The 27837-nt window shown below is 39.7% G+C and overlaps 1 protein-coding gene and 1 long non-coding RNA gene across 2 annotated transcripts in view; one reads left to right on the top strand and one right to left on the bottom strand.

Annotated features, from left to right (window-relative positions):
• FBN1 (fibrillin 1) overlaps positions 1-27837 on the bottom strand; it is a 237952-nt gene that overhangs the window by 44901 nt on the left and 165214 nt on the right. The window contains exons 33-44 of the mRNA XM_003900901.5: positions 21113-21235; positions 20840-20962; positions 19127-19252; positions 17151-17273; positions 15282-15404; positions 14808-14972; positions 12653-12721; positions 12431-12556; positions 10704-10826; positions 9884-10042; positions 7051-7122; positions 3425-3550 (exon numbers count right to left, since the gene is read on the bottom strand). Coding sequence (XP_003900950.1) covers positions 3425-3550; positions 7051-7122; positions 9884-10042; positions 10704-10826; positions 12431-12556; positions 12653-12721; positions 14808-14972; positions 15282-15404; positions 17151-17273; positions 19127-19252; positions 20840-20962; positions 21113-21235 — 1458 coding nt within the window. The remainder of the gene's footprint in view (positions 1-3424; positions 3551-7050; positions 7123-9883; positions 10043-10703; positions 10827-12430; positions 12557-12652; positions 12722-14807; positions 14973-15281; positions 15405-17150; positions 17274-19126; positions 19253-20839; positions 20963-21112; positions 21236-27837) is intronic.
• LOC116275854 lies at positions 3518-27837 on the top strand. The gene is made up of 4 exons (XR_004185169.1): positions 3518-3606; positions 14445-14523; positions 20707-20888; positions 27762-27837. It is a non-coding gene; the product is annotated as an uncharacterized LOC116275854 (long non-coding RNA).

Raw genomic sequence — 27837 nt, 5'->3', positions numbered from 1 at the left:
AGCTGGGCATGGTGGTGCGTGCCTGTAATCCCAGCTACTTGGAAAGCTGAGGCAGGAGAACCGCTTGAGCCTGGGAGGTGGAGGTTGCAGTGAGCCAAGATCATGCCATTGCACTACAGCCTGGGCAACAAGAGCAAAACTCCGTGTCAAAAAAAAGAAAAGAAAATTAAATGTATATTACTAAGTGAATCAGAAGCCAATGTGGAAAGGTGACACAATGTATGATTCCAACCACACAACATTCTGGAAAAGGCAAAACTCTGGAGACAGTAAAAAAAATCGGTGGTTGCCAGGGGTTAGGAGAGACCAGGGGATACATAGGCAAAGCACAGATAATTTTTAGGGCAGTGAAATTATTCTAAAAATAGCTATGAAATACTAGATACATGCCATTATAAATTTTTCCAAACTCATAGAATGTACAACACCAAGAGCGAACTCAAATGTAAATCATCACAGGGGACTCTGGGTGATAATGATGTCATTGGAGATTCAATTGTAACAAATGCACCACTCTGATGGGGGATGCTGATGATAGGGGAGGCTGTGTATGTGTAGGGGTAGGGAATATATGATAAATCTTTGTGCCTTCTTCTCAATATTGCTGTGGACCTAAAACTGCCCTAGAAAATAAAGTCTATTAAAAAAAAAAGAGAGAGAAAGGAAGACTGAAAGCCCGTTATCCAAACTTTCCCACTTCAGTAATATTTATAAATGCAAGAGCTTGATTTATGACCACATATGGACTCTAATGATGTTCATGTCTAAAAAAAGTCATGAAACTTGGCTGCTAGGGCCAGCACTTGACATGGGTATAGATTAATATCCTAGGAAGCCTTGTATTTACTCAAAGATCTGGATTTTATGATTCAATAAGGTTGCTATTGTCTGAAAGGCTGCAAGAGCAGAATGTCTCAAATCTTAAAGACTACATGAATCACTTAGGATCTTGCTAAAAGGCAGATGCTGACTTGGCATGTCTGGGGAACGGCCTGAGAGTCTGAATTTCTAATAAGTTCCCAGCTGATGCAGGTGCTCCTGGTCTGTGGAGAGTGCTTTGAGGTGCAGGGCTGTAGAGACACCTGCTCAAATTACTGCCACAAGGCAGTCAAATCAAGAAAACCTAACATGGGAATCACCATAAAACTATTGAAAACAAACCAACTCTCATTAAAACAGAAAAGATTTTGGATAATGGATATTGTGTGTTCCAGGGCTTTGACTTTGCTTAGGAGGTTGTCTACTTAAAAAACAAAACAAAACAAAACAAAAAACAGATACCTAATATAGTTCAAATTCATGGCATCACAAAAGTTACTACATGTCCATGGTGTATCATGGGGCAAAATACGTTTCCCTCTTCCCTGCTCCAGTGGAACAATCTAATTCAGACTAAGTCCAGTAGAGGGGATGCACTGTAACAGGTGAGGGTTGGCCCTTAGTACCAGTTCTGGGCTTTTACACAGAAGTTGGCTCGGCCAAAGAAGTTCCTACAAGGGGGTGGCAGATATATCAGCCGATGCCTCTTGGGTGTGGTTCTGTGGTGGAAAACCCTCAGGACTGTCAGTTAGTCAGCGGGGGTTCCTGTCTAAGGCGGGTGGATTGTGCCTCTCTGGGCAACAGACTAGGAGTAGGACTGTGCCTGCCTTGGGTTACAAGGGACCCAGCACCGCCTCACTCACCAAGTCTGCCCTGCTCTGAATTCAGGATGTATAGAAACACAGGGGGCAGACTGTGCCATTGGAGAAACTGAGTAGTGTCACAGACAAGCACTTCTATGATGTGGCATCTGACAATGTGGCTACTTGGTGAGAGCAGAGGTATGGAAGCTCCCTAAATCACCTCTGCAATCCATTCTAATTTCAGCGTTGCCGAGGCATGTATGCACTCAACCTCATTTTCATATTCTAAGAGCTAAGAGTATGCTGGGAAGCAGCTGATCCTGGATTAAACATTCACCCTGAAGACGGATATTCTGTGAAACGGCAATCAGAAGTTGGAGTACTTAGTTATCTCAATATCCACAGAATGCTACCCTGACAGCAAAATGCCTTGCATTGGTACAGCTGCATGTGTTTAATCTCATGCATCTAGCAAGGTCTAAGTTACCTTGGTGGTCATGGGTGGTCTTGTCTATGGGTTCTGGCCAAGGGCTGCCGCCTCAGCAAGTGTAAGTGGTTAAAAGGTACCTGGGTACAGTAATCATCAAAGCGAACTCTGAGGGGAAGGGTGGGGAGGAAAATGCCACAGGCAGGTGGCAGGCATGCTGAGCATGCTTGAGACGGGGAAAAGTGCGGCTGTGAGGGAGACGGCCAACTCTAGCACTGTAAGATCATCTGCCGTGGGTTCCCTCTCCCACATCCATGCTTCCTCTCCAGGTACCTGATCCTTGATGGCTTCCCAAAGACCAGGGACTCAGGCCAAGGTCTGAATTGGCTATCTTCTTAGGAAGGCTCGGAATGGCTATCACCCCATTCCCACTAACTCACACAGCAGGCAGAGTAAGGGACATGTGCCCACTTGGCCACAGTAACTGAAAGCCTGGTGAGAGGAACTTAACAAGTATGTGGTTAGGACTATAACTTTACTTGTGGTATATAAGTTGTCTTCAGTTTAGACAAAAAAGTTTTTTTTTAACATTACAATGTTGACATATGTGCTATAATATGTGCTCTGAGGGGTAATAACCCTTTCTAACATGAATAAAAACTCTGCTAGAGGCCCGAAGTGTAAGTATTAAATAGAAAATTATTCCAACTATCCTGGGCACATGGTATATTTAATAACCAGTAATGTCCCTTTTACTAAATGTAACAGAACTATCTTTCCCAGATGCAGGGAAAAATATGAAGTGCTATAAGGAATGCTCTGAATCACAGTACATATACATGGCAACAGGAGGTAATTTGAAAATGAAAAAAGTACATGTGCATGCCAACATTCTTCATATAAAATCAAATTTGCTGTTCTTGCCATTTGGAATCCTCTCATGCATTCAGAATATTTGCATTAACCTTGTTTTCACTTGGGAGTAGCAACGTCTGTCTGGAAGAGAAGTGATTTTGAGAGTCAACTAGGATGACTGTCCACCCATTGATTTTCAAGCAATGTGAAACAAAAGAAATCTAGGTGACACACCCAGGAACTCAAAGCTTTTTCATATCAGCTGGGAAGTCTAATATTAATACACTGTGTGTTGGGGGAAGGGGGCTGGGAATGCGCCTCCTGGTTTTTCCACTGAAGTTAGTGAATTTTTTTTTTTTTTGGCATGAAATTTCATGTTGTTCCACACCATGCCCTTGACTATTTCTAGAGCTTAATGCATTTCTGAAATTTCAATGTTGTGAAATTCGCCAGTGTGTATCATTAAGTACCTTATCAGTTAGCTCTTTTCTGGATATGATAAAGTCACGATGCCACTTACCTTCACAAACCAACAACTTGTCATTATAGAAGAATCCCACTGGACATTCACATCGGAAGCTGCCAACCATGTTGATGCACACCCCATTTTCACAGACCCCTGGGATCTCCCGGCACTCATCAATATCTAGAGACAGAGTAGTCATTCGTGAGTGACAGGACAGCACATGATCCCTGTGCAGGGTAAGACAAGATGCAAAGTTCTCGTGTGTGTGTGTGTGTGTGTGTGTGTGCATGTGTTGGGGTGATGGTGATGGCAATAGGGGACATTAATGAACAGCAAATTGAGGTAACTAAACCACTTTTCAGACATATGAGTCTAACCGGATTTAAAATATATCTTTTGGGTTTTGCTTCAGAATGTCAATTTTGTACAGGTAGAGGGCATCCTTGTATCCTCTGGGCACTGTGGATACACCAGATGAGTAAAATAGAAGGGATAGTCAAGGGTAAACAGTCTCTCCACACAAGTGTGCCTGTATTTAGGGAAAAAGGAGAGGTGAGCTGGTAAAGAACCGCAGAGGAGCACATGGTCATATGGGACTCTGATCTTTCAAATTCCAGTTCAACTCCCCCTTCCTATTTCATGTGGCTTTAGAAAGGAGGTAAGTCAGGTGTGGGGATGTCAGCTAGGCCAGGGCTGACAATGAAGACGAGGTCAGCACTGAGGAAGAACTGTCGCAGTAGACTGTGTGCCTCCTCAGGCTGGGAGTTGGGCTTGGTTTTCCATCACTGTGTTACGGTTCCTTAGCACTCTACATGACAGGTAGTAAGTGCTCAATTCAAATTTGTTCAATTAAGAGCAAGTGTCTGGCAGTGTGTTGGTGAGCACTAAAACAAGACCAAGAGTGAGAACATGACCAGGACCCAGGCTGCTAAGGCAGGGCTGGCCAGCTATGGAGAGAGACTTTGGGCACCTCACCAGCCTGGCCACGTCCCCAGCCTGGAGTGGTCCCATCTCTGTCTTATCCACTCTGAACTCCTGACCACTGAAGTGCCCTCTAGGATAAGAGTAGTAATAGTAATAATAATGGTAATAGTATTAATAGTAACAGCATCTCATTTGCTGCATGCCTGGTACATTTCTCAAGCATTCAACCTGTATTTATTGGCTGAATTATCACAGCTACCCTATGAGATGGTCTCGGTACTATGACTATTCTAACTAAGAGATGATGCCAGTGAGTCCAAGCCAGACTATATAACTTGCCCAAGACCAAGCAGCGAATGAGAGGCAGAGTCAGGATTTGACACTGGGACTCAGTTAACAGGCCACCCCGCCTCCCTTTTCATATAAGAAGATCGTATTAGGGTGATTTCCTACATCACCCTAATACAATCTTCACAGAACTGTCATCAACACTTTTGTTATCCTGGAGGGCCCTTCCACCAGCCCCTTGGCTGGGTTTGATGAAACACCTCAGCTGGGAGGTATGCAAAGCCTTGGTCTACAATCCAAAGTCTTCCAATTCACTAGTTTCTATGACTGTTGTTGAGATACTTTGTTTACTTATTATAGTCAGGAGCCTTTGCAAGGTACATGCTTTGCTAGCATACTTTGTGAGAAGATGATCATGGACTGAAGTGGAGCCTACAAGAGCTGCTGCAATTTTAGAAGAACCACAATCTATAACCCATCTGTTTTAAAGGAGAAATTTAATGTCATAGATTTATTTTAGACCCTTTTTTAAAAAAGGGCTTGATTCTGTGTGAAGGCAGAATTGACCTATTTAATGAAAAGAAACAGCTTAGAATCTCAAAGGGTTCATTGCTATTTTGAATACAGGCAATTATGTCTTTAGATCTTTCACACCTTTGTCATTCATGTCATGAAAAAGCCATGTAAAGTTACATCACAACTGTGTATCATAAGTAAACAAAAACCAAATTCAGATGCCATTCATTCACTGTGGGTTAGAACATGAAACATCATATTCACATTCATTTGTTTTAAATATAAGTGACATATTATTATCAAGTTTACCAATAACTGGCTGAGTCTAATTTCCAGCCATTGTTAGGTGTAAAATAGCAAAAGGATATACTAAAAATTATATTTTCTTTTCCTGTCAGGATTTTATTTGAACTTCAACTTAGAGAAGTTTATATTTTAAGACAAGATTAATAAACATGCTATAGTTTTAACCCTATATGAATGGACTCCACATGCCAACAATCATAAGATCTTCCAAAAGGAGAGTATAAAGCTTAAATAAAACAAAGCTTTTTAGTCATCTAAATATTTTGTCATGGTGGAATTTGGTAACAATAAGCATATAGCTAAATATCACATGTCCAGTTTTCAAGAGCTAGAAGCAAACTAAACCACCAGTCAGGACTGTGTTCTGGTCCCCACTCTGTTATTAATTAGCTGGGTGGCCTTGGGTGAGTCTCTTTCCCTCTTTGGGCCTCTGTCTCCTCAAATATGAAGCAAGGCTTTTGGACTAGATGAAGTTTGAAGCCTTTCCAGCTCTCCTAGTGGACAACGCTAATGTTGTTTCTAGTCTTTGCTTACTGCCAACCTTGGAGGGCAGCCTTGCTGGGGTACACGCCTGGTCGGTCCGTGGAGAACCATTACCATTACAGACCACTTATCTTGTGATCACAGATTCTAGGGAGATTAAAAGATCTGTTTTGGGAAGGGGAAAAACAAAGCAGCTGGGGCCAGGTGTTCCATGCCAATGTCATTTAGCAGTTTTTCTTTCCAAACCATGAAGTTTCTTTGGACGTGGACGAGACTGTGGAGCCATATGGATTTGGCACTAAGGGAGCCAGGCTGATTGCTGGACCAGACTCTTGTTTTCTTAAACAAGGTCACTGGAAAGGCTGATGTGGACTTTAGTTTACTTATTATGAATAAGGTGGAATAAAGCAAGTGGTGATGTTTGCTACTAGACACAACTGTGCAGACTTAAGAGGGCATCTAAGGATGCATATAAATCACACCAGGGAAAAACTCAGAGAATGCAATAGCTTTCCATCTACTTTTATGTTATTTGGTTTTAAACCACAAGGGCATTGCCTGCACTGGCTGACTGCTGTGCAATACTTCTGAATCTTGCACAAGCATCTCTACCAATGTTGCGTTCTCTGCTTCATTTACCAGGTAGGGCCTCAGGCTGAAAAGATTTTTATTTCACATCTGAAATTCTCAAAGCAGATGACCTGAGGAGATTCCATGTAAGATAAAATTGATCCACAAGAGGACTTTATGTAAATAATCTACATGTAAGGATTGGTGTGAAAAGTCACTTAACCTGGTCTTAGTCAGAAGGAAGGATTGGGAATTACAGTCAAATCAAATGTCAACTGGCCCTACTCCCAGAATCTCTCCCCTTGCTGATGCCTAAGGTTGGTTTAACTATGCTTGATTGTCATTTTGGGAAAAGTTTTCCAATCCCCTTAATCATGAACAACAAATGCTGTTGCCAGTTAGGTGGAGCTGCACAGGGTGTTTGCACAGTTTGTTTCAAACTAAGAATCAGTGTTTCAATAAAGTGAAAGGCATTGTTTAACCTTTTTTTTTTCTTCTAAGAAAACAATGGGAACTGAGAAAATAATGGTGTACTCCTCTTGCTAACACAAAGGCAAAAAACAGAAAGTCCTGACAATGCCGTCATGACTCACCAACGGGTAAACCGGTGTAAATGTCGATGACAAAGCCTGGCCTTTGACTTCCACAGAGTGTAGCAAACTCATCTGCAATGAAGGTGGGATGGGAGGACAGGAGTCAGCAAAGAGCAATAATTAGACTGAAAAAAATTACTTTGTAAGCATTCTTGAAAGGTATTTGTCTGTAGTTTGAAGAATTTAAAATAAAAAGTAAACCTGAAAATTCCTACAGATATAATCTTGCCTGTAAGATAAATATGGAAGAAAAAAATGATCTCATGTTGATGTGATAATGAAGGAGAAGTAGAGACCCCCAGATCACATGCCACTCATTCACATGAGTTTGCCTGTAGGAGTTTGGATTTTGATATGGGTGTTGCTCAGCTCTGAACTCAGGGACTGGTAAGAGTGCCTCTCTCTACTCTGCATTAAGAGATCTAGGGTTTGAGGAACACATACAAAAGCCATTTTCTCAGTAGATTATAGGAGACCATAGCAAATCTAGCCACGTTCTTGACATCACATCGATTAATGACTAATTTGGGTCAATCAACCAACCTTTACCATTTTTTTTTCAGTTTTTGGAGCTGGATTTCATTTGGTACAGCTCTGTCATATTCCCTCCCTCTCCCTCTCTCCTTTTCTGTCTTTCTCTCACTTGAATTAGTCAAATTTTACAGATAATAAAGGATGAACTAAATTCTATTGGCAGTCCCTTCTAACTATGAGATTTTGTAATTCCAGATCATGACTGTAACTGGCAAGGTATGGTATCACTATAAGCTTCAGATGACCACTGCCTTATTGGTCACACTCAGTGAAAATTAGTATAAGATTTCTGGAAGTATTTTAATCAAAATATAGCACGTTATTCTCCTTGTGTTTTGTTTCCTTAATCTATGAGTGTTCACTTCCAACACTGTAATGCCAGCTGACATTGGTCATCCAAAGAAATTACAGGGACTCTTAAAATATGTGCAGATTTCACAGTTAACGAAAAGCCATGACCAGATTTGGTGAATATCCAATATCAAGAAGAAATCTTGCATTTTACACAAGAGTACGTAGATATTAAAAACTCAGGCAACCATTTCTAAAAGTAAATGTTAGTCTATATTAAGGGTTTCCAAAGTGGTCTCCAGAGGAATATGCAATAATCCATTAGGATAAAAAAGAAAATACTAGGACTTCTATCTTTGGAAAAATCTAATCTTTAAAAAAATTAATTTTGTGCACACTTTATATTAGAACAGCTCAGAAAAATAATAAATGCATTTTTCAATATAATTGAAAACAAATACATATACACATACATAGACCTATACACGTAGACTTTTACATATAAATGCACACCAGGTGTGTATAAGCTCCAGATTTTTCACCAACAGGTAAGTATCATCTAAAGTTGTAAAGACCATTGCTCAAGATCAAGAGTCAGCAAACTTTTTAATAAAAGGACACAGAGTAAAATATCTTAGGCTTTGCAGGCTGTACAGTCAGTCAAAACTATTTAATGCTGCCATGAAAGCAGCAGTAGACAATACAGAAATAAATTAGTGTGCTCTAATAAAGTTTTATTTATGGGCAACAAAACCTGAAGTTCATGTAACTTTCACATTATGAAATACTCTTCTCCTGTTTTTTTTCCAACCATTTAAAGTGTAGACATCCTTCTTAGCTTGCAGGCCATTCAAAAGTAGATGCTGGGATGGATTTGGTCCATTGGGTGTATTTTGCCAAGCCCTGGTCTAGAAACATTTTGCAGGGTAGAGGTAAATCGGAATTCTAAGTGGTGGTTATTATATTATTTCTGGAGTAAACAATGGATGGAATAATACATTTTACTAAAAAAGAATTTTCTGCTGCATACAAGGTCAGGTAGTGCCAAACAACAGATTTAATATTTTATATATCACTGTGGAAAATGGGGTAGGATTCCCTTTACAGAATACCCTAATCAATTCCTGGCATGATAATTTCAATTCACCCAAATTATAATCTTGGCAAATGATGTCATCATCATATACATAATGCATAGTGTATACCATATGACATAAGAACAGTATACTAATGTCTTCATTTCCTCAAAGGATGCAATTTAGCCCCCGTCCCTTTTTTGAAGACAAATAACATTATTTAGTTTCTTTCTCTATGAGAATATAAGAAGAAATTTATCTTGGATCTCAATATCAAGAAAAGTTGCACTTTCCTTTCATTTTGAGTTTTCTTTATGGTCATTGAGAATTTTGTACTTGATCACGTCTCCCTTTTCATAGGACCTGGTAGAAAGTTTGGGGCTAAAGTTATTGCTTATTTCAGGGCAAGTGTGTAGGAATTCCCGGCTTGGATTTTGTGTGTTAGTCCTGCTCCTGGCTCTACCTTTCTTATTCTTGTTTGTCATTTGCTTTATGCTTATTTCTTGTTTAACATTTACATTTTTGTAGGCTGCCTTTAATCATTTTTGGAATGAGTTTAGCTTTAAACAAGTAGAAAGACAAGGAATTATGTTTCCTTTATTGTCACATTGATTTGTCTAATGTTTCCAGTCTTTTAGTTACATGAAGAATTCAGTAACAATGAGAACATTGTTTATAGTTTATATTTTTGTGATATGCTGAGTTTACAAGTCTGGTTATGTGTTAGGGTATACATTAGAAAACATATTCTGTGACTCAATGTTCGGCTGGAATGACCAGCATCAATTGCGAATTTAAATCATGAGCCAGTTTTTTTCCCCTGTAAAGATAAACAATGCATGCTTTGCTTCCTTCACTAAGACTGATTTCCCCAACAATTCATGGGTAACTTTTCAACCTATATTTTTGATAATGGAGAAACTAAAACTCACCTGTACTTGGGATGGGACACTGTTCACAGGGCTTATTCCAGGCCCGGCCAATGTTGTAGGAACAGCAGCACATCTTCTTGGTCATGTTGAATAACAGTTCTCCATCACAGGTCTGGTTGTCAGCATAGTAGTTTCTGTAGCACAAACTTCTTCTCATATCTAGAAGGGAGGTTAAAAAAAAAAGGATTGGAGGGTTAGTGATGCCATGTGGGAAATCACAACAAATTTCTAAGTGGATACTCAACAAGCAAGTTTCATTTGAGTTGTATTGTAGCTTGACTTTGATAAGGGCACAAAAAACTTACTCTTACACAATGTTCTAGCTACCTACGCTGCTATAAGAAAAAGAATTTCAGAAGTATATTCCCTGATACTTCACGCCACAGAACTAAGTCATTATGTAGCTGTAGCATTAATAAACTTCAAATGACTCTCTGCCCAGTCTCCTAGTAACAATTCTCTACTGCCATTTGGCAGTAAGTTTCTCATTTTCGACTCATGATGTTTTAATACTGTAGGTCAGTGCTGTAAATATAATTGTACAAAGATACACCCAAAAGTCAAACAAAAGAAGTACTATTAACTGTTGTTTGGGATTTTCCAACATTACATTTTAGAGAAAACTCCCAACCACCCACCCGTGGTGGTGAAAAAATGCCAAGTTATGATTTACAGGGGAAGAGGCTCCTAACAAGACAGTGAAGGGATGCCAGCACTCAGTCTGATGAGTAACACCTCCCTAAGGTGATGAACTTGTGAGCTCTCTTCCTCTTTGTGGATGAGAACTAAACATGCATTACTGAGAAAAGCCTGGACTTACCCATGCAATTATTTCCCCCATTCACTTGCATGTAGTCTGGAGGACAGATACAGGTGTAGTTGCCAACGGTGTTGTAACATGTCCCTGGACCACAGATTCCAGGAGTCTCACATTCATTCACATCTATAATCCAAAGAGAAAGTGGTATGTGAATACGAAAACTTTACATTTTGGAATGGCTTGATACTTAATGTCAATATGAATGTTGACAATAAAGGAGAAAAATCTATAGGGTATTTTCAAATAGGATAACAAAAATAGGTATTTCATTCATCCGTGTCCTCTCTCTGTGCAAATGTGTGTCTTTTGAGGAAAGAAGGTTTTAGAAAAGGAGACTCCGTCTCAAAAAAAAAAAAAAAAAAAAAAAAAAAAAGGAACTCCTGGCTGGACATGGTGGCTCATGCCTGTAATCTCCGCATTTCAGGAGGCCAAGGTAGGTGGATCACTTGAGGTCAGGAGTTCCAGACCAGCCTGGCCAACATGGTGAAACCCCATCTCTACTAAAAATACAAAAATTAGCCAGGCGTGGTGGTGCACACCTGTAGTCCCAGCTACTCTACTCGGGAGGCTGAGGCAGGAGAACTGCTTGAACCCTAGATACAGAGGTTGCAGTGAGCCAAGATCATGCCATTGCACTCCAGCCTGGGCAACAGAGCAAGACTCTGTCTCAAAACGAACAACAACAAAACAAAACAAAAACAAAAAAGAAAAGGAACTCTTGCCTTCTGACATGAGACATATCAAATATTATAATGAATCTCCTAATAAGTGAACCTATAACATCCTCAAAGGTAGGCAGAGATAGAAATATAGAGAAATTAAAACATCAAATATCCCTTAGGAAGACAAGCACACTTCTTACGTTCACAAAACCTATGATAGGGTATATAGTATCCCGAAGTCATTAACAGCTGGCTTCATGAATCTGCATTGGTAAGGCAGCATGGAGCATATTTCACATCCTCTCCCCACTTCCAAATGAAGGAGTTGATTCTAATCTTTGTTAACTCCATGGGTCTTAGAGCTGTCCCATATACCCTATGACGTTCAACTAATACTCACTGAGGTTGCCATTTGTCTGGGTGACCTAGTAAGACATTTAAAGAGCCAGGGGAATATTTCTTATGCAGAGCACAAGGAGGTCTTTTTCCTAAACAGTTGTGTGATTCCTCCATGTAGATGAAAACCATGGCTCATGGCCGAAGTGCTCTGAAACCTAGAAGTGGTTAATATTCTCCACCTTTCCAGTAACACAGAATGAACAAGGGCCACCACTCACAGCATAAAGCCAAAGGGCCGCCTTCTAGGAGAAGCTTATTTGAATACATGAGCACCAATGACAAGTGGTGAAGGATTAAAAGAAGAGGGCCCAGAACTCCCCCAAATAGAGAAGTAGCACTGAAATGGGACCTGTGCCACTCTCGTAAAAAATGGCTTTTCTGAAGAGCACGGAAAACTCTTTTGTAAGCATACATGAGACTATGGTCCAGCAGAATAAGATACTGTTTTTCTCAGGAAAAGAGGGAGATTTAGGACTTACCAGAAATGACATCATCTGAGTAACATGAGTCCAAATTGCCACATGTGTGACATATTTACCTGGCTATGCTCGTGTTTAGACCATTGTGTTACACTGCTAAATTCTGTTTTCCTGGTAACCATATTCTGGTTTTGCAGGTCAGTTCTCAATATCTGCAAGACCTTATCATCCTACAAGGACCATTTACCATCACACACTCGTGTATCTTCATTCAGGTAGTAGCCGGTTGGACAGCGGCACTGGAAACTCCCAAAGGTGTTGATACATTTTCCTCCTTGGCACAGCCCTGGTAGCTCCTGGCACTCATCAATATCTATCAAAATCAGAACAAAGGCATTCCTTTAGCATTGTAAATAAGCCCAAGGAAATTCAAGTTGTGTGCACTTTAAGACAAAGGAAACACAATTACCTTCCAATATAACGGTGATAGGATTTGGTCGGAAACCTTCCCCTCCAGGACAAAGAATTTTGTACTCGGCTATTGAAACAAAAATTCAAATTGAGTTGTTTTGAATCTAAAGTTTTCAGAAATGGTATCCTCAAGAGGAATACTGACATATCCCACTGAAAATGTTCATTTTCAGGAATCTTTAGTTGTTACTCTGCATGTCTGAAGTAAGGTAACACCTTTGTGTACACTTCCCATTTTCCAGTGGTTTTTATTATGTGTCCCCAAGGCAAGGCCACTGCCCTCAGTCCTTGATCTCTAACCACTCCCTGGTCTTACATGCGTGTGGACCATTTATCCCGTACCTTCATTCATCCCTTGTTTCTTTTTACAGATTTTCTTTCCCTTTTTATTTTCTGAAAAACTTCATCTTCATTTTTATGTTCTGTTCAGCCTTACTTTCTGGGAATTACAGCTTCCCTTAATAACCTTAATTGGCTTGTTTCCAAAACCCTTTCCAAATAGAGCCTTAGGAAAAGCTGTTCTCTGTTGATTCCCATCCCAATTCTCTCCTTAATGACTAGAGACCTTTCTTGTGCCTCCGTTTCTATGGGTAGCAATATTGATTCTCCTGGTTTCCAAAAACAACTTTCTACAGTGTCCTTGGGTTTCCCCCATTCATTCTCTCATCCAAGTATTTTTACCCAGAACCATTTATTTCAGTGCCGTGCACCAGCACGGTGATATGTACAGGCCATGTGAATTAGAATGTCTGTAACCTGCTGCATCATCCCAGTGAGGACCTAAGATCAGTTCTTTCATAATGTCATGGTTGGTCCCGATCTGCTCATCCCTGTCCTGGCTTCCTGAAATTATACGTACATACGCCTATATGTACATATTCCAGTTCTAACTCTGGTCCAGATCTGGTGTGGTATGGATATCTATTGTTTTGCTACTCATTATTAATCTACAAAGCTGACTCCCCCAATTAAGTATCTTAGTTTGCCCCCTTCGACACCAATGAAATGAATAGTTCTCCTCTTCTACTTGTTCTCCTCTTTCTGCAATCATTCACACTTTTTGAGTTTCTTCTTTCATGTCACAATCTTCTTGAAGGCTCAATGAAGAAACGCACAAAGCCCCACCCTCTCCCAAGCAGAACTGACCTCTGTTTCTGAAGAGAAGAGAGAAGGAGAAGGAGGAGCCAGCTGAGCACTCACCCCTGTGCTGGGTGCTCTGCATGAGTGATTTCATTTAATCCTATGAGGTATTTTATGAATGCTAAGGAACTTGCCCGAGGTTACACGGGTGACAAGTAGTGGAGTCCTAATTCACACCAGGTGTGCTCTTTGTACCAACACAGCACTGTGTCTCCTCTTTCTTCTCTTTCTGAGGCCTATTTTGAATTATAGCACTTATGTTTAGGTCATAATTTGCCGACTGTGCTGTATTCTCCTGAAGGGCAGAATCCAGTCTAATTCATCTTTGCACATCCAGAGTACACACTCTAGGTACTCAACAAATATTTTTAGAAGAACTGAATACATGACCCTTCAGCAAAAAAAGAATCCATACCTATCCCAATATATGCTATAAGCAGTAGCCACTGACTTTTGCCAAAGAAGCTACATCTAATTCTGAATCATAATACAGGACCCACTTGGAAAAATGAAAACCCTTTTATATTTTTAGGAGACATAGTTTGTATGTCCTTACAGTCACATGCTAAAGCTTTCTTTCAAGCCACACCATAAGAAAGGAATAATTTTCCATTTTGTAGTTGCTTCTAACTGCTTCCCTTCAAACCCAGGGACACTGAGTCTGGCCTAGAGCTTTCAAAACTAGTCAACAGATGAGAGGAGGAGAGTTAATCAATGTGTCCCTGGAAGGTAAGCAATATGGTGTAAGTAACCAAATCGGGAAAATCTTTAAAGTAATGCTATCTGCTTTTCACTTACACAGAAGTGAGATGTTACCTGCCCTACCTGATCTTTTGGTGGGAGCCAACCAGGAATATTTTCTGACTCTCTAACTGGGAACAAGGTCCCCTCTACAGGGCTGAGAGGACTTATCTTTCTTCTCTGATCTAAGAGTAGAAAAGGTTTACCTTCTGATCTAGAAAGGAGAACTGGCTGGGGTTGAAATAATAACAAATAGGAGGCCGTCCACTTACATGTGTTCACAGCAGGGCACATCTCACAAGGAGTACCCCAGGCTTTCCCCAGAGAACAGCAGCAGGAAGCTTTGGAAACACCAACTCCAATTTCATTGCTGCAGGCTGTATCTCCATTGTCTCCTCGAGGTCGAATATCCAAATAGCAATTTCCAGAGCGGGTGTCTATTTACCGTACACAAACACAAAAGCATCAGGCAGAATCTTTCTACTGGGGTTGAAAATTCAAACCCATTTCAGGAAGTGTCCAAACACCATAATTTACTTTTACTGAGAAATTAAAAAGTGCCCATGAACATTATACACTACCGAGAATCTTCCCTATGGAAAAGATATCTGAACACAAAGCAGAGATAGGAAACGTTTACATTTCTGTATCATTCATTTTGCAAACTTTGAGAATGGAATGTTTGGTGCTGTTTTCAAAATAATACACAGTATGCTTGCTTCTCTGAAAAGTTTTTAAGGTCTTACCAACACAGCCAACTCGAGTTGGGTTCAGTTCGAAATCAGGTGGGCAGTCACAGGTATAGCTGCCTGGAGTGTTGACACAGTTTCCACTGATGCACGTGGTTGGATCCAGGCATTCATTAACATCTAAAACCGAACAGCGAGCAGTGGAGTTAGCACCTGAGCCAGTGTAGGCAGATATTGCCATAAAAGAACAGGGCCCAATCTACAGCTCCAAACAAGAATTTTAAAGCTACTAGTTATAACTGCATCTAGAAATGCAGTCTTCCACTTCAGAAATAGAACCCCTCAGGAAGGAAATATGGTATAGTCTTTGGTTGTCCTCCCCCAGAACACATTTACCATTCAAATTTGTCATCAGGATAAAATATAACTTTGGAACTAGGAAAAATATTCCAGTCAAGGTAACTGAAGGCAAAACACTGCTGTGATCTGGGTTGAACAAAAATTCAGACGCCGTTTTTAAGAAAATATATTGAGTATATGTGGCTTGTTATTTCATCAAATTAGAGCAAGATGTCCCAGGAACCCCTCAGAAGGGCAACTCTCGCTGCTTCCCCTGACACACACGTGAGGCTTAGCGTGTTCCCTGAGGTCGGCAAGGAGTCTCTCTCCCATCATCCACGCTGAGTTGAGTATTTCCCTTTCAGTTTCTATTCCAAAAATATGTACAGAATTCCAGATATTTAGGACATGGGTTTTGGCAAATTCCACTCTGCACGATTCCTTTTGTCTGTTTTGAACACTCGTGAAATACTCAAGAATAGACGAACGGCTTCTGTGAGGAGGGACTGGAGAAGGACGACACCTTCACCTTGGTCCTCCCCTTGGATCTGGCAACCCTCCTGTGGGTTGTGCTGCAGAAGATTTTTTTGTTCAAATTGCATGTGAATTTGGATGGACAGGGCCAGAGTAACATAAATGAGATTAGACAGAACGATGTTGATAGTGATCTGGGGCACACAGGAGAGGGGACAGGCCACGGAGAGGGGACTTCCTGAGGCATGCAAGAGACCCAGCCTGGTCTCATCATAGTTTTAAGGAAAACCAAGGGAAGAATGTGTGGCTGGAAAGGAATACTCCATCCAGAGCATTTGCAGGGTGGTGGTGGTGGTCATGATCTGGAGAGCCCCTGAGTCATGGTTTGTTTAGGTGGTTGAAAAGACCAGATTTTTTCCTGAAATTTGAACTCATACAGAACACAAGCTGTTTCTTCAGTATCCTCGAACAGAGGGGTGAATCAGGAAGGGGAAATGCAAATGGCTTTCAAAGTCTTAATGCCAAAGAGAACCGAGTGGTAGTCTGCTGGGTGCCTCCAGTTTTTCAAAGCTTTTTATAATGTTCCCTGAGAGTCCCTGGCTCAACAAGAAAATGATGTATACACTAGAGATAGCTGGCTGAGCTCTGTGTACCAGGTACTCTGGTAAGCACGCACAGGGCAGGGGTAGGAAGGAGTGGGGTGGGTACTGCAACGACAAAGTACAACGAGAAAACCCATGATCCTAGGGCATGGCCTCCAAAAGGAAACTCTCCGACAATGTACCCAAGTAGAAAAGGAAATGGCTGGGAAGCTACACAGCTGGAGCACCCCTAGAACATTCCTTTGTAGCCACAAACTCAATTTCAAGGCTACAAACTCTGCTCCTTCAATTGTCTTCGACTCTTCCCTCCGGATCCTCACCTCCAATCAGTTCCAGTTCCACCTCCAATCACCTCTCAATTAGGTGTGAGAAAATGTATCTGTGATTCTTACTACTTCCCCCTAGATTTTCTTGTCCTCTGTGATGGCCCTTGTGTAGCCCCAGGGAGGCTCCACTAGCTGGGTCCCCCGGGACACCAGGGAGCCGATTTTGATGCGAGCAGAGGTCTTACCTGTGCAGTTCCCGCCGCTTCTGTCCAGTTCGTAGCCTATCTCACACTCACAGCGGAATAGGCCTGGGAGGTTGTGGCAAGTTCCAAAGACACAGATGTTTGGAAGGGAGCACTCATCAATATCTTGGGGGAGGGAGAAAAAAAGCAAAGCAGTTAATTTATATTTTTCTAAAAACACCTGCCAAATATCATTAGGCAACTAATGTAAATATTAAGAAAATGCAGACTACCTAACACAAATCTGGGCACTTCTCCTATAGACTTTTAGATGATTTGTCATACACAGGGAAGTCTCGTAGGTGAGAGGTTACTTTTCCTCAGTCCCTATTACATGCCAAGCAGCAGGCTGAGTATTTTACAGATACGTATCTCATTTGTAGTTTTTCCTGTAGGTCCACATCAGTTCCGTAAAGTAAGAGCCAAGCAAGCCACCTTACACTAGATTTGTGTGTGTGTTTTTTTTAATCTATCTATCTAGTCATTGTTTTTGTTGTGAATTAAAATTTCACAAGCCACAGTGTCTTTTGGGGAACTGTCATAATTAGTTGCATAATCTCCAGTGTCCCTAGTCCTATGGCTTGTGTTTGCCTTTGTTGATGAAGATTGAAAAACCGTACAGGCTTCTTCCAGGCCTCTGTCTCTGCCTCCTGTTAACATTCTTTGTGTGCAGTTGACACATAGTCACATTTTCAGGCTTGAGACTAGCTTTAAATAGCCATGACCACTCTGCCAGCCATGATTTATATTAAGAACAAACAAACAAACAAAACCTTCCCTTATAGCAATAAGAGAAGCACAACTTTCACTGTGACTATTCATGTTACCAGAGGTGGCACAGTACCTGTTTTCCTTGGATATTTGGAGTAACAAAAGTAAACAAGGCATTAGGCACATGATCAAGAGCATAATCTGGTTTCTTGACTCCAAGGAGTTTTATATCAAACTCTGCATATTTAATATAAACTGTATAAAGAACACCCAATGGTTCCATAACAAAGAAAAGTATTTACATAAAAATACGTGAGGGAATGAGTATGCACGTCATAGCTAATGACTGATTTTGAGTTCATGGCTTGTTAACAAGGAACAACTATTAACTAATACATTCATCAGGTCTTGTTTAAACTCCTACTGACAATCGTTATCATTTGTTTATTTCTACTGAAATCTTCTTCTCAATGAAGGAGAATGTGCTTCAATTTGACAAATGTGGGTATACGGAAGAATCTTGTGTTTCCTAATGGGATCCAGCCTTAGCTAACAGGTTCCCAGGACTCTTCCTGTCTGACTAACACTTATCAGAATGACAGAGCCTAAAGCTGAGAGATACCAGGCCATATGGCAGTATCCCAAACGTCCCCTATTGAACAGATTTGCAAACCTGTCCCATGTTCATATATGTTAGATATTTAGAGCAAATGTGAGACATACCATTCTATGTATGGACAAGACTATTTGCTCTGCTTTTATTTCTAGAAACCAAATACAGTGGAGATTAAAACCTGTGTTTCCATATTTAGTGATAATCCCATAAACAGGACATTATCAGGGAACTTGCACTTTGAGCTCTTTTCCCCCTCAGTAGGGATAAATGGGTTGTGTCCCCCTCAGTAGGGATAAATGGGTTGCATCTCCCTCGGTAGGGATAAATGGGTTGCATCTCCCTCGGCAGGGATAAATGGGTTGCACTGAGTTAACCACACCTGGTTACCCTCACTGACCAATGGGTATACCCTTGCAGACCATACGGCCAAGGCTGGATGTACAGCTTGTGGCCAGTCAGCTGAGGTTTTCTATGCACCAAGAGAAATGGTCAGCTGGAAACCTAACCCCTCTACAAACTGAACTGACCAGCTTAGACATGAAGCTAAAACACACCTCAGTTAAAAAAAAAAAAAAAAAAAGCATCAGGAATGTTTAAATAACCTAATCTCATCAAGCCCGACAAGGCTCCCAGCGGCTTCCCCATCAGTTACCTTCACAGGCTTTCCCGTCAGCACTGGGCACGAAGCCCATGTCGCATTCACAGCGGTATCCTCCCGGGGCATTGAGGCACTGGCCGTTGCCACAGAGATTCAGATTCTCAGAGCACTCATCAAGGTCTACAGCCGGAAAGAAACACACGTTACTTTTCCTCGGTTAGGGGCTTTCGAATTCCTCAGGTCTAACAACTTTCCAGTGTGGCAATGTTTTGGCATAACTTCAATGTGACACATTTAAAGTCATTTATTTTTCTCTTTGGAAGGCTAATCTTGAATATGCAATTTACATGGGGCTGATTCAGAATCCTGAATAATGATTTACCCTGAATGAGGTAAAATGAATAAGCCGAAGGAATCATGCAAACCAAGGCCTGTTCAAGAAGGGTCATCCGCATGGAGGGCACACCCATGACGGGAAATGACACATCATGTTTGTGTCTATTTCTCAAGTTTCAGGCTTAGCTTAGATGGGCACCAAAAGTGCAAAAGAATGGCAACCATAGGGGAGAAGAAAAATTTCATCTGCTTAATCTCTACCTAGTTTTCTTGATAATCACAGGCATTTAAATATCAAACACATAAACCACACATGTCTAATACATGGAATTTGAATAGGTTCTCAAAATGATGGGAGGTTTTTGATGACAAAACATCAATAAGTTAGGCAAAAATGATTTCCTCTGAGATAAAACTTTCAGTGAATTAAAAAAAAAAAATTCCAGGTAAATCACTTAATGGGCCTTAGCCTCTATTGTGCTTAAATGACTTTTTATGAACAAAGTGCTCAGGATAAATTAATGCTTTAAATTATAGGAACAGCTACGCGACCTAATGGCCAATGGATCTTACTATTTTATTTAACTCCAGAGCTCTGATATAAAAAGTGCTGTCTGTAAATACATGCACATGTTAAGTATACGTATAATTTATGTAATGACAAGCGTATAGCAGTTTATGTTAATTCTATGACTATTAATTAGAGCCAAAAAGAAAATTTCATTCATATATTATTGCAAAACCAGAAGTGAATGAATTCCATAGCAGGTTTGAAATTTTTACTTATACCAATATGGAATGTTGATGATGATGATGATGACGATGGCCTGTTGGAGAAAAATATATACTGTTCTTCTAATCTAGAACATCTAATCCCTTCTCCTTATATAGCTTCCTTCCTTCCTTTCTGTGTTGTTACAGAAAGGAAGTTGTTGATGAGAAATAGGCAAAAAACATAAAGGCCAGGCATATAAAAAGAAGTATGATTTGTTTAAATTAAGGACATCATTATATACAGCTATATAATGATATATATGCCAATTGTAAATATTATAAGGCCTAGCTGACTTGAGGTGGAGAATGGTATGACTTTTTTGGTATCATTTTGTGTTAGAGCACAGATCACTGTAAATGATGTGATAATGGCACCTAAACATCTATCTATCTATCTATCTATCTATCTATCTATCTATCTATCTATCCATCCATCCATCCATCCATCTATGTATCTATCGAGAAGCTTTTGAGGTCTCCCTAATTGACCTGGTTCCAATCTTTTTTTTTTTTTTTTCCCACAGAGCTCTAGTGTCAAATGATGAATCTTTTCTATTAAGTGGCCTAGTCTTCAAAAAAGAATTGCTAGCCTGTGAAATGTGGAATGCCTTGCTTCTCTGACTAGTGTCGACACGTTTGTTTCTAGCGTGAACACACCTGTACAAGTGAAGCCATCGCCTGTGTATCCTTCCTTGCACAGACAGCGGTAAGATCCCATGGTATTCTTGCAGTCTGCATGCTGGCTGCACATATGGGTTCCATTGGAACATTCGTCCAGATCTTATGGAGAAAGGTTATATCGTTATTAACAGAAAGTGTGGCATTTAAAACCAACGATACACAAATTAAAATAACTTTACAGAATTAATATTTTCATAGGTGTAATCTATGCAGTCCTTGATAAGCAATCTCTGTTACTTTCCTACTCACCAGTGCACTTAATGCCATCTCCAATCCACCCAGGACTGCAGCTACATTTGAAGCTTCCTGCTGTGTTGGTACACACAGCATGTCTGCCACAGTTGTGTGCTCCAATTTCACATTCATTGATGTCTGGAAAAATGAGCAGCGATTTAGAAAAAGGCTCAGCACAAATGTCTTTTGGTTTTTAAAATAAGTAATATTCAAAAGTTGACTTGCCTTCAAACTTCCCATGGTATAGTATAGATTGGTTTTGCATCCATATATAAACTCTACATATATTAAACAGCTTTAAATTTCAAATTATAAAGATATAACAATATGATTGTACTAGCTACTATTAACTCTAATTATTTTCCATATTTTAATGTGAGTTTCCAGTCACTGCAAAGTGACCTGAAGACCATAAAAAATGAGTTGCTTAATTTTCTATGGTTTTAATACTCCTTGTCATATATTTTCTATTGCTAATATTTTTAGTAAGTGAACTATGGAGTAATGATGCACATTATTTTCATATCTTGTATAGACAAAAAATACAAACCTGTTGCCATGTTAGAAAATTTTTGCATTATATTCTATATATAAAATATATTTTATTCTTAAATTTAAAAGTTATTTAATTATGCTTTATTTCTATAAAAGCTTTACTTTAGGTATTGCTAATTTAAGCATTTGCAGAAAATGTTCCTTAAGGCAGTATATAAGCCATCTTTTCCCTAGCTTTAGAGTCCTAGCACATCGGAGAGCCTAGTTTCTTGTATATTTCATGTAAAACTCAAGTTAATCCAATGGGGATTTTGTCAGAATATAAGGAGTACCAGATTAGGGTCACATTACTAAAAGACTCCAAATTTTCCAAAATGCTCTATTCTCCAAAATTTCATTGTCAACTTTAGCCAAGATACACTCTCTAATATAAATATGTTACAGAAAAGAATATAAAGTATTAAGTGAAAATTTCCTGAGATGAGCCTATTCTATAATGGGTTACCCTCATAATCAACTTTGTCATTAACTAAGAACAAAAACTCATAAATATGGTACTCTATATGGAAATCAATATCTAACACCAATCTTAGGTCAAGAAGAACAACTTTGCCATACAAAACACTGCAAGAATTTCCAGTGAACACTTGAATAGTGGCGTGAAAAAGAAACTGGGTAAGTAATTCATGTTTGCCGTTTTGTTTACTTATGAAGCCCAATTAAATGATTTGAAAGTGTTTGCAAACATGCCCCCTCCCCTCCCTTCCCCTCCCCTCCTCTCCCCTCCCCTCTCCTTTCCTTTCATTTCCTTTTATGGAGTTTTGCTCTTGTCGCCCAGGCTGCAGTGCAATGGTATGATCTTGGTTCACTGCAACCTCCAGCTCTTGGATTTAAGCAATTCTCCTGGCTCAGCCTCCCTAGTAGCTGGAATTACAGGCGCCTGCCACCACGCCGGCTATTTTTTTTATTTTTTTATTTTTAGTAGAGATGGGTTTTCACCATGCTGGTCAGGCTGGTCTTGAACTCCTAACCTCAGGTGATCCGCCCACCTTGGCCTCCCAAAGTGCAGGGATTACAAGTGTGAGCCATTGCGCCTGGCAGAGCTCATTTCTTTAGTCATATCAGGATTTTATTCTAAGCCTTGCTTTATGGAGTTCCCAAAATATTGGTGAATATTAAGTGACTTATAGAAATACTCACTAATATCTTCTACTAAGCATAATTTTCAGAGATGACCACAACCTATTAATCTAGTAATTCTGTAATCTTTTTCTTTCCAATTTTCTAATGACCAAAGGTACTCTTATTTTATGAGTATTATCATTTTCATATGGCTTTTTACCTTCCATGTTTAATCTTGCAATTAAGAAAATGATCATTTCTTTTTAAAGGACAGTCTCTTTTAAAAATCATCAATAATATGCTAACAGAAATTTATGATTTAAGAAAGTGTTTTCAGTTTTATGGCAATGTTTTCAAGGTGAAAAGAAACTATATTTACAAGAGGCTGTGTATCATGGGCTTTCGGGTAATAGGAGAGAGTAACTCAGAGGCCAATATTCAATTCTCCATTTTGTGAATATTTGTATAAGTTATTATCTCAATGCTTTACACTCCCAGTATGTAACAATTGGAGAGACTTCAAGCGGTCATAAAGTATAAAAGCATTTCCAAATAAAAGGTCTTTGCATGTGGGTGTGTGTGCATGTATGCACCAACCATTATTCATTAATTGTTTCTATGGCAGACTTGGACTGTAATTCATCATAAAAGCAAACAGAAGGGGAAAGTGAGCCATAAGGAAAACAAGCAAACAAAAATGCTGTATTGAAACGCTCTTCAATAATGTGAAGGAAACACAGTATATGTTTGCCAAAAATCTCTCTTTCTGTAAAAATGTTCTCTTTCCTGCACAAGTTCACTGCAAACAGAAAATTCCTTTTTAAGATTAAGAATAGCATAAGCCAAGAAAAGCAAAGAAATTCAAATTTAAAGGTGACACCACAACCTTCTCAACCTCACCAAACCTTTGTCACAAAGACTCAAAGGTCCTCTTGCATGGCTGTCTTGAAGGGTAAGGGTGCGGTGTGAGCAGATCCTGCTCACAGGCTCTGCGTATGTCCCATGCAAGTCTGATATCCAAGTACGGGCTTGTGTTCGGGGCTGCTGTGGCCTCCTCTTACAGTCACACAGGGAGAGGCTGTATCACCCACACAAACACCTGCCTTCCCCGCCATCTGGGCATCCGTCTCCTGGATTCTAACCTGGCAGAGCTGTGCACTGCAGAAACTCCTTGATTAGGCATTGAGGAAGAGGGCGTTACCATGAATGGAGAGGCCAAACGTGAAGGCTACTTGGATTTCTTAATTTGGATCCAAATTTGAGCCAACACTATTAACTGAACACCCATGGAATTTTCAAAGGCTGACAACCAGCGAAGGAAAATTAGCAGTGATAAGAAACTGGAAGGAAATGAACACAAATTCTCACTGACTGTTGGTGGCTGAAATATATGATTCTCTCCTATGGACCAAGACCCACCAGAGACATTTCTTTTGTGAAAGGAACCAGCTAGTTTCCAATAGAGAATTACCCAGAAATCCTGCTATTTTAACTGAAAACAAGTCTGATTTAATTCCACTTAATGGTATGCTTGCTTTATTCATGAACTAAGTAAGCACGTGATGGGAGGCAGGGTCTTAAAATTAGCCTGTGAAAGCCAGGACCACCCATCAAAGATGACACCTAGCAGGGCCTTAATTATGTAGAACAGGCAGCAGATGCCTTACATTGGGTCACAGAAAAATTGTAATCCAGCCCACTTAAGCCAAGGATAGAAAAGCTGTGTTCTACGTTTCAAGCAAATGTGTTCTCTCTCCATTAAATGGAACTTTCCCCCTTGGCAATACCCACGGTCTGAACAAAGCTTAAGGAGTAAAAAGAAACCCTTAGCATCTGTGTGGGCTGGGAATGTAAGTCAGTGGGTGGATTCTGAACATTGCTAAAGTGATTGGGGGAAAAAACATGTTTATTTGTTAAAATGGAAACACTCAGTAATGACAGGGAGCTGAAATATTCAGACAAAACTGTAATGGAGCCCAGAAACAAAACTGCCTTATGAAATAGCATACATATTTTCATAATTCTTTTCATTAAACAATAATCTAAACAAATACATAGATAAATAAGTAGACATATTCCTTTTGTCTGCTTGTTCATCCAATTAGGCAAGACACATATCTCTACTTACATTAGTTGCCTGGAACATTATAAACAAAGCCATCACCAAGGTAACCTGATGGTGTTCTAAGTTGTGAATGACACGAATTTTAAACTAAAAGCAGCTAAAAGAGCCTTAGTGACATGGGATTCAAAAAACATTTTGCCCCAGATTTTTAAAAACATGTTTTCAAGTATACCAAACTTACTGTTTGGTTAAGCCATTTCCAATCAAATGTGATGTCCTTCCACAGGTCAGGGCTGTTACTCACCCAAGGAGAACATTTGAGTAACTGCAGAGCACCCTGGTGATTTGTTCAAGAGCATGAATGAGATTTACTAAGAACACAATTCAGGGTACTATTCCTTCAGATGAGACTATCACATGCCACGTTACTCTGGTATCAAAGAGGCATACAACTCAAGTCTTCCCACGTGCTAGCTGGATTTTATCAAACTGGCAAATCATTTTAGTCTGTAATTTTTAAAACTGGAGGAAGAGCTCAAGTGTTTCTTTGACTTCAAATCTATGTTCATGTGATTGACTCAAAGGCTGCTGTTCTTTTTTTTTTTTTTTTTTTTGAGACGGAGTCTCGCTCTGTCGCCCAGGCTGGAGTGCAGTGGCCGGATCTCAGCTCACTGCAAGCTCCGCCTCCCGGGTTCACGCCATTCTCCTGCCTGAGCCTCCCGAGTAGCTGGGACTACAGGCGCCTGCCACCTCACCTGGCTAGTTTTTTGTATGTTTTAGTAGAGACGGGGTTTCACCATGTTAGCCAGGATGGTCTCAATCTCCTGACCTCGTGATCCGCCCGTCTCGGCCTCCCAAAGTGCTGGGATTACAGGCTTGAGCCACCGCGCCTGGCCAGGCTGCTGTTCTTAATGTAAAGCTGATGTCACTTCATGCGACTGTAGTGCACAGCTCTGTCATCATGGTCTTAGTATCTGTGCAAATTCAACTATGAAACACAAGCCTTTCTTTATAAAGAGGAAGATTTTCCTTCTTTAAACTGATTTCAAGCATGAATCGGTAAACAGTAGCATAAAATTTTTGCTAGACTGTTACATTCTCAAATGAAACAAAATAATGGACAATAGATAAAGACTAGAAGCAATGGCTTTCATTAAAATGGCCTCTAGACACTGTGTCTACGTTTCATTTAATTTGACAATAGCTTTTATTTATTGACCAGCACTGCGCCAACAGCATTGTATACGTTATATCTAATGTACCTAAAACTACATTAAATAACATGAAAATTTAAGCTTTCTTCAGGGTAAGGCCTAAAATAATCAGCCACTACACATGACCCAGTTAGTTAGAATTTGGAGCACTGAATTCTAGAGACCTCTTTCTTCCAGGGAATGAAGGCTGTTCCATGAGATTAACTTCTCCTTTCTTTTTTATTTTATTTTATTTTATTATTTATTTATTTTTATTATTACACTTTAAGTTCTAGGGTACATGTGCACAATGTGCAGGTTTGTTACATATGTATACATGTGTCATGTTGGCGTGCTACCATTTGACCCAGCCATCCCATTACTGGGTATATACCCAAAGGATTATAAATCATGCTGCTATAAAGACACATGCACACATATGTTTATTGAAGCACTATTCACAATAGCAAAGACTTGGAACCAACCCAAATGTCCATCAGTGACAGACTGGATTAAGAAAATGTGGCACACATACAACTTCTCCTTTCTTAAGCATCACTGCCTCTGGGTCGAATTTCAATGTGCTCAGCTTAGCCAAACAATGGTATTATCCTCTTATTAGTTAAAACATAATACAGAACTATCTTACGTTTCTTTTCACTACTGCCAGACCATCATCCCTGACCAAGTCCTATATTTATAATGGAAGCTAAAAATAAAGCTTGAACCATAGACACACAAAGCTAAGCACCATTTGTACCGAGAAGCCACATGGGGAGTCGAGAGTTTAAACACTGTGCCATTTATCAGAATGGACCCCTAGCCAGGCTTCATGTAAGGAGTAGCATAGTGAAAATGAAAACATTCCAGCTTCATGCTTCTTCTCATAATTTGGCTAGCATCTGTTATTTCTGAACCAACAATAATATTATTGCCCTTATCCTACATATCAATAAATGTGAAATAGCATTATTGGCCAGTTTGAAACAATAATAAATATATTTTGGTGTTTTCTTGAAATATGTTGACATAATTAAGAGGAGGAGCTGCACATTTGCCACACGGCCAATCTGCAAATATTTTAATGTTTGTTTTAAGTCATAAGAGCTTGCCAAACTGGTTTTTGGAATTAAAGACTGTTATTTATAAAGAAATTATTCAGTTACCTAATTCAAGCTCACCATGGTTTCCACTATGTTTTAAATTATGTTATATGCCATAATCTGTTAAATTAATATAAGTAACTAGAATAAAACTTTATCATATCATTCCATGGACTTAATGTCATTGCCTCATATTTGAAAATACCAACTAAACACTTATAAACTGAACACAATGTCATTACCACAGAGTAACTTCTTCCATTTGGCATTTAATAGGATAGTCTCCTACAAATATTGTGAAAACATTTTCTCATGTGCTATTGGTAATAGACAAACAACACTGCAAATGGTTCCATTATCACTTCGTAAGATTTGCTAAGCCCCACGAACGAAGATTCACTGGGACTAACACAACTTAATACATCAAAAGTGCTCCTAGTGAGAATTGATGAAATATATGAATTGTAGGATGTGTTCCTTTAAAGAGCAATTCCAGTTATAAACCGTAATGTAAATGAAGTGTTGGCAAAGGAGGTTATTGGAAAAGGCTTGCTTCGGTAAAGGACCATGAATATTTGGTAATTAGCATGTTCAGTAATTTGATATGAAAATGTGATTTTTAACTTCATAAAAAATGTGTTATTTACAGTGTTAATTTATTCAATACACCTTTCTTCCCCCAACAGGTCAAGAAAAAACCTTCAACTTGGATCCAATATAAATGATGACAAGTTTCAAAGAAGTGGTAGCTAAATTAATGAA

The sequence above is a fragment of the Papio anubis genome, chromosome 7 (assembly GCF_008728515.1).
Source record: "Papio anubis isolate 15944 chromosome 7, Panubis1.0, whole genome shotgun sequence".
NCBI classification, from domain to species: Eukaryota; Metazoa; Chordata; class Mammalia; order Primates; family Cercopithecidae; genus Papio; species Papio anubis.
Note: the sequence above shows the minus strand (reverse complement) of the source record. Positions and strands in the feature narration are given on the sequence as shown.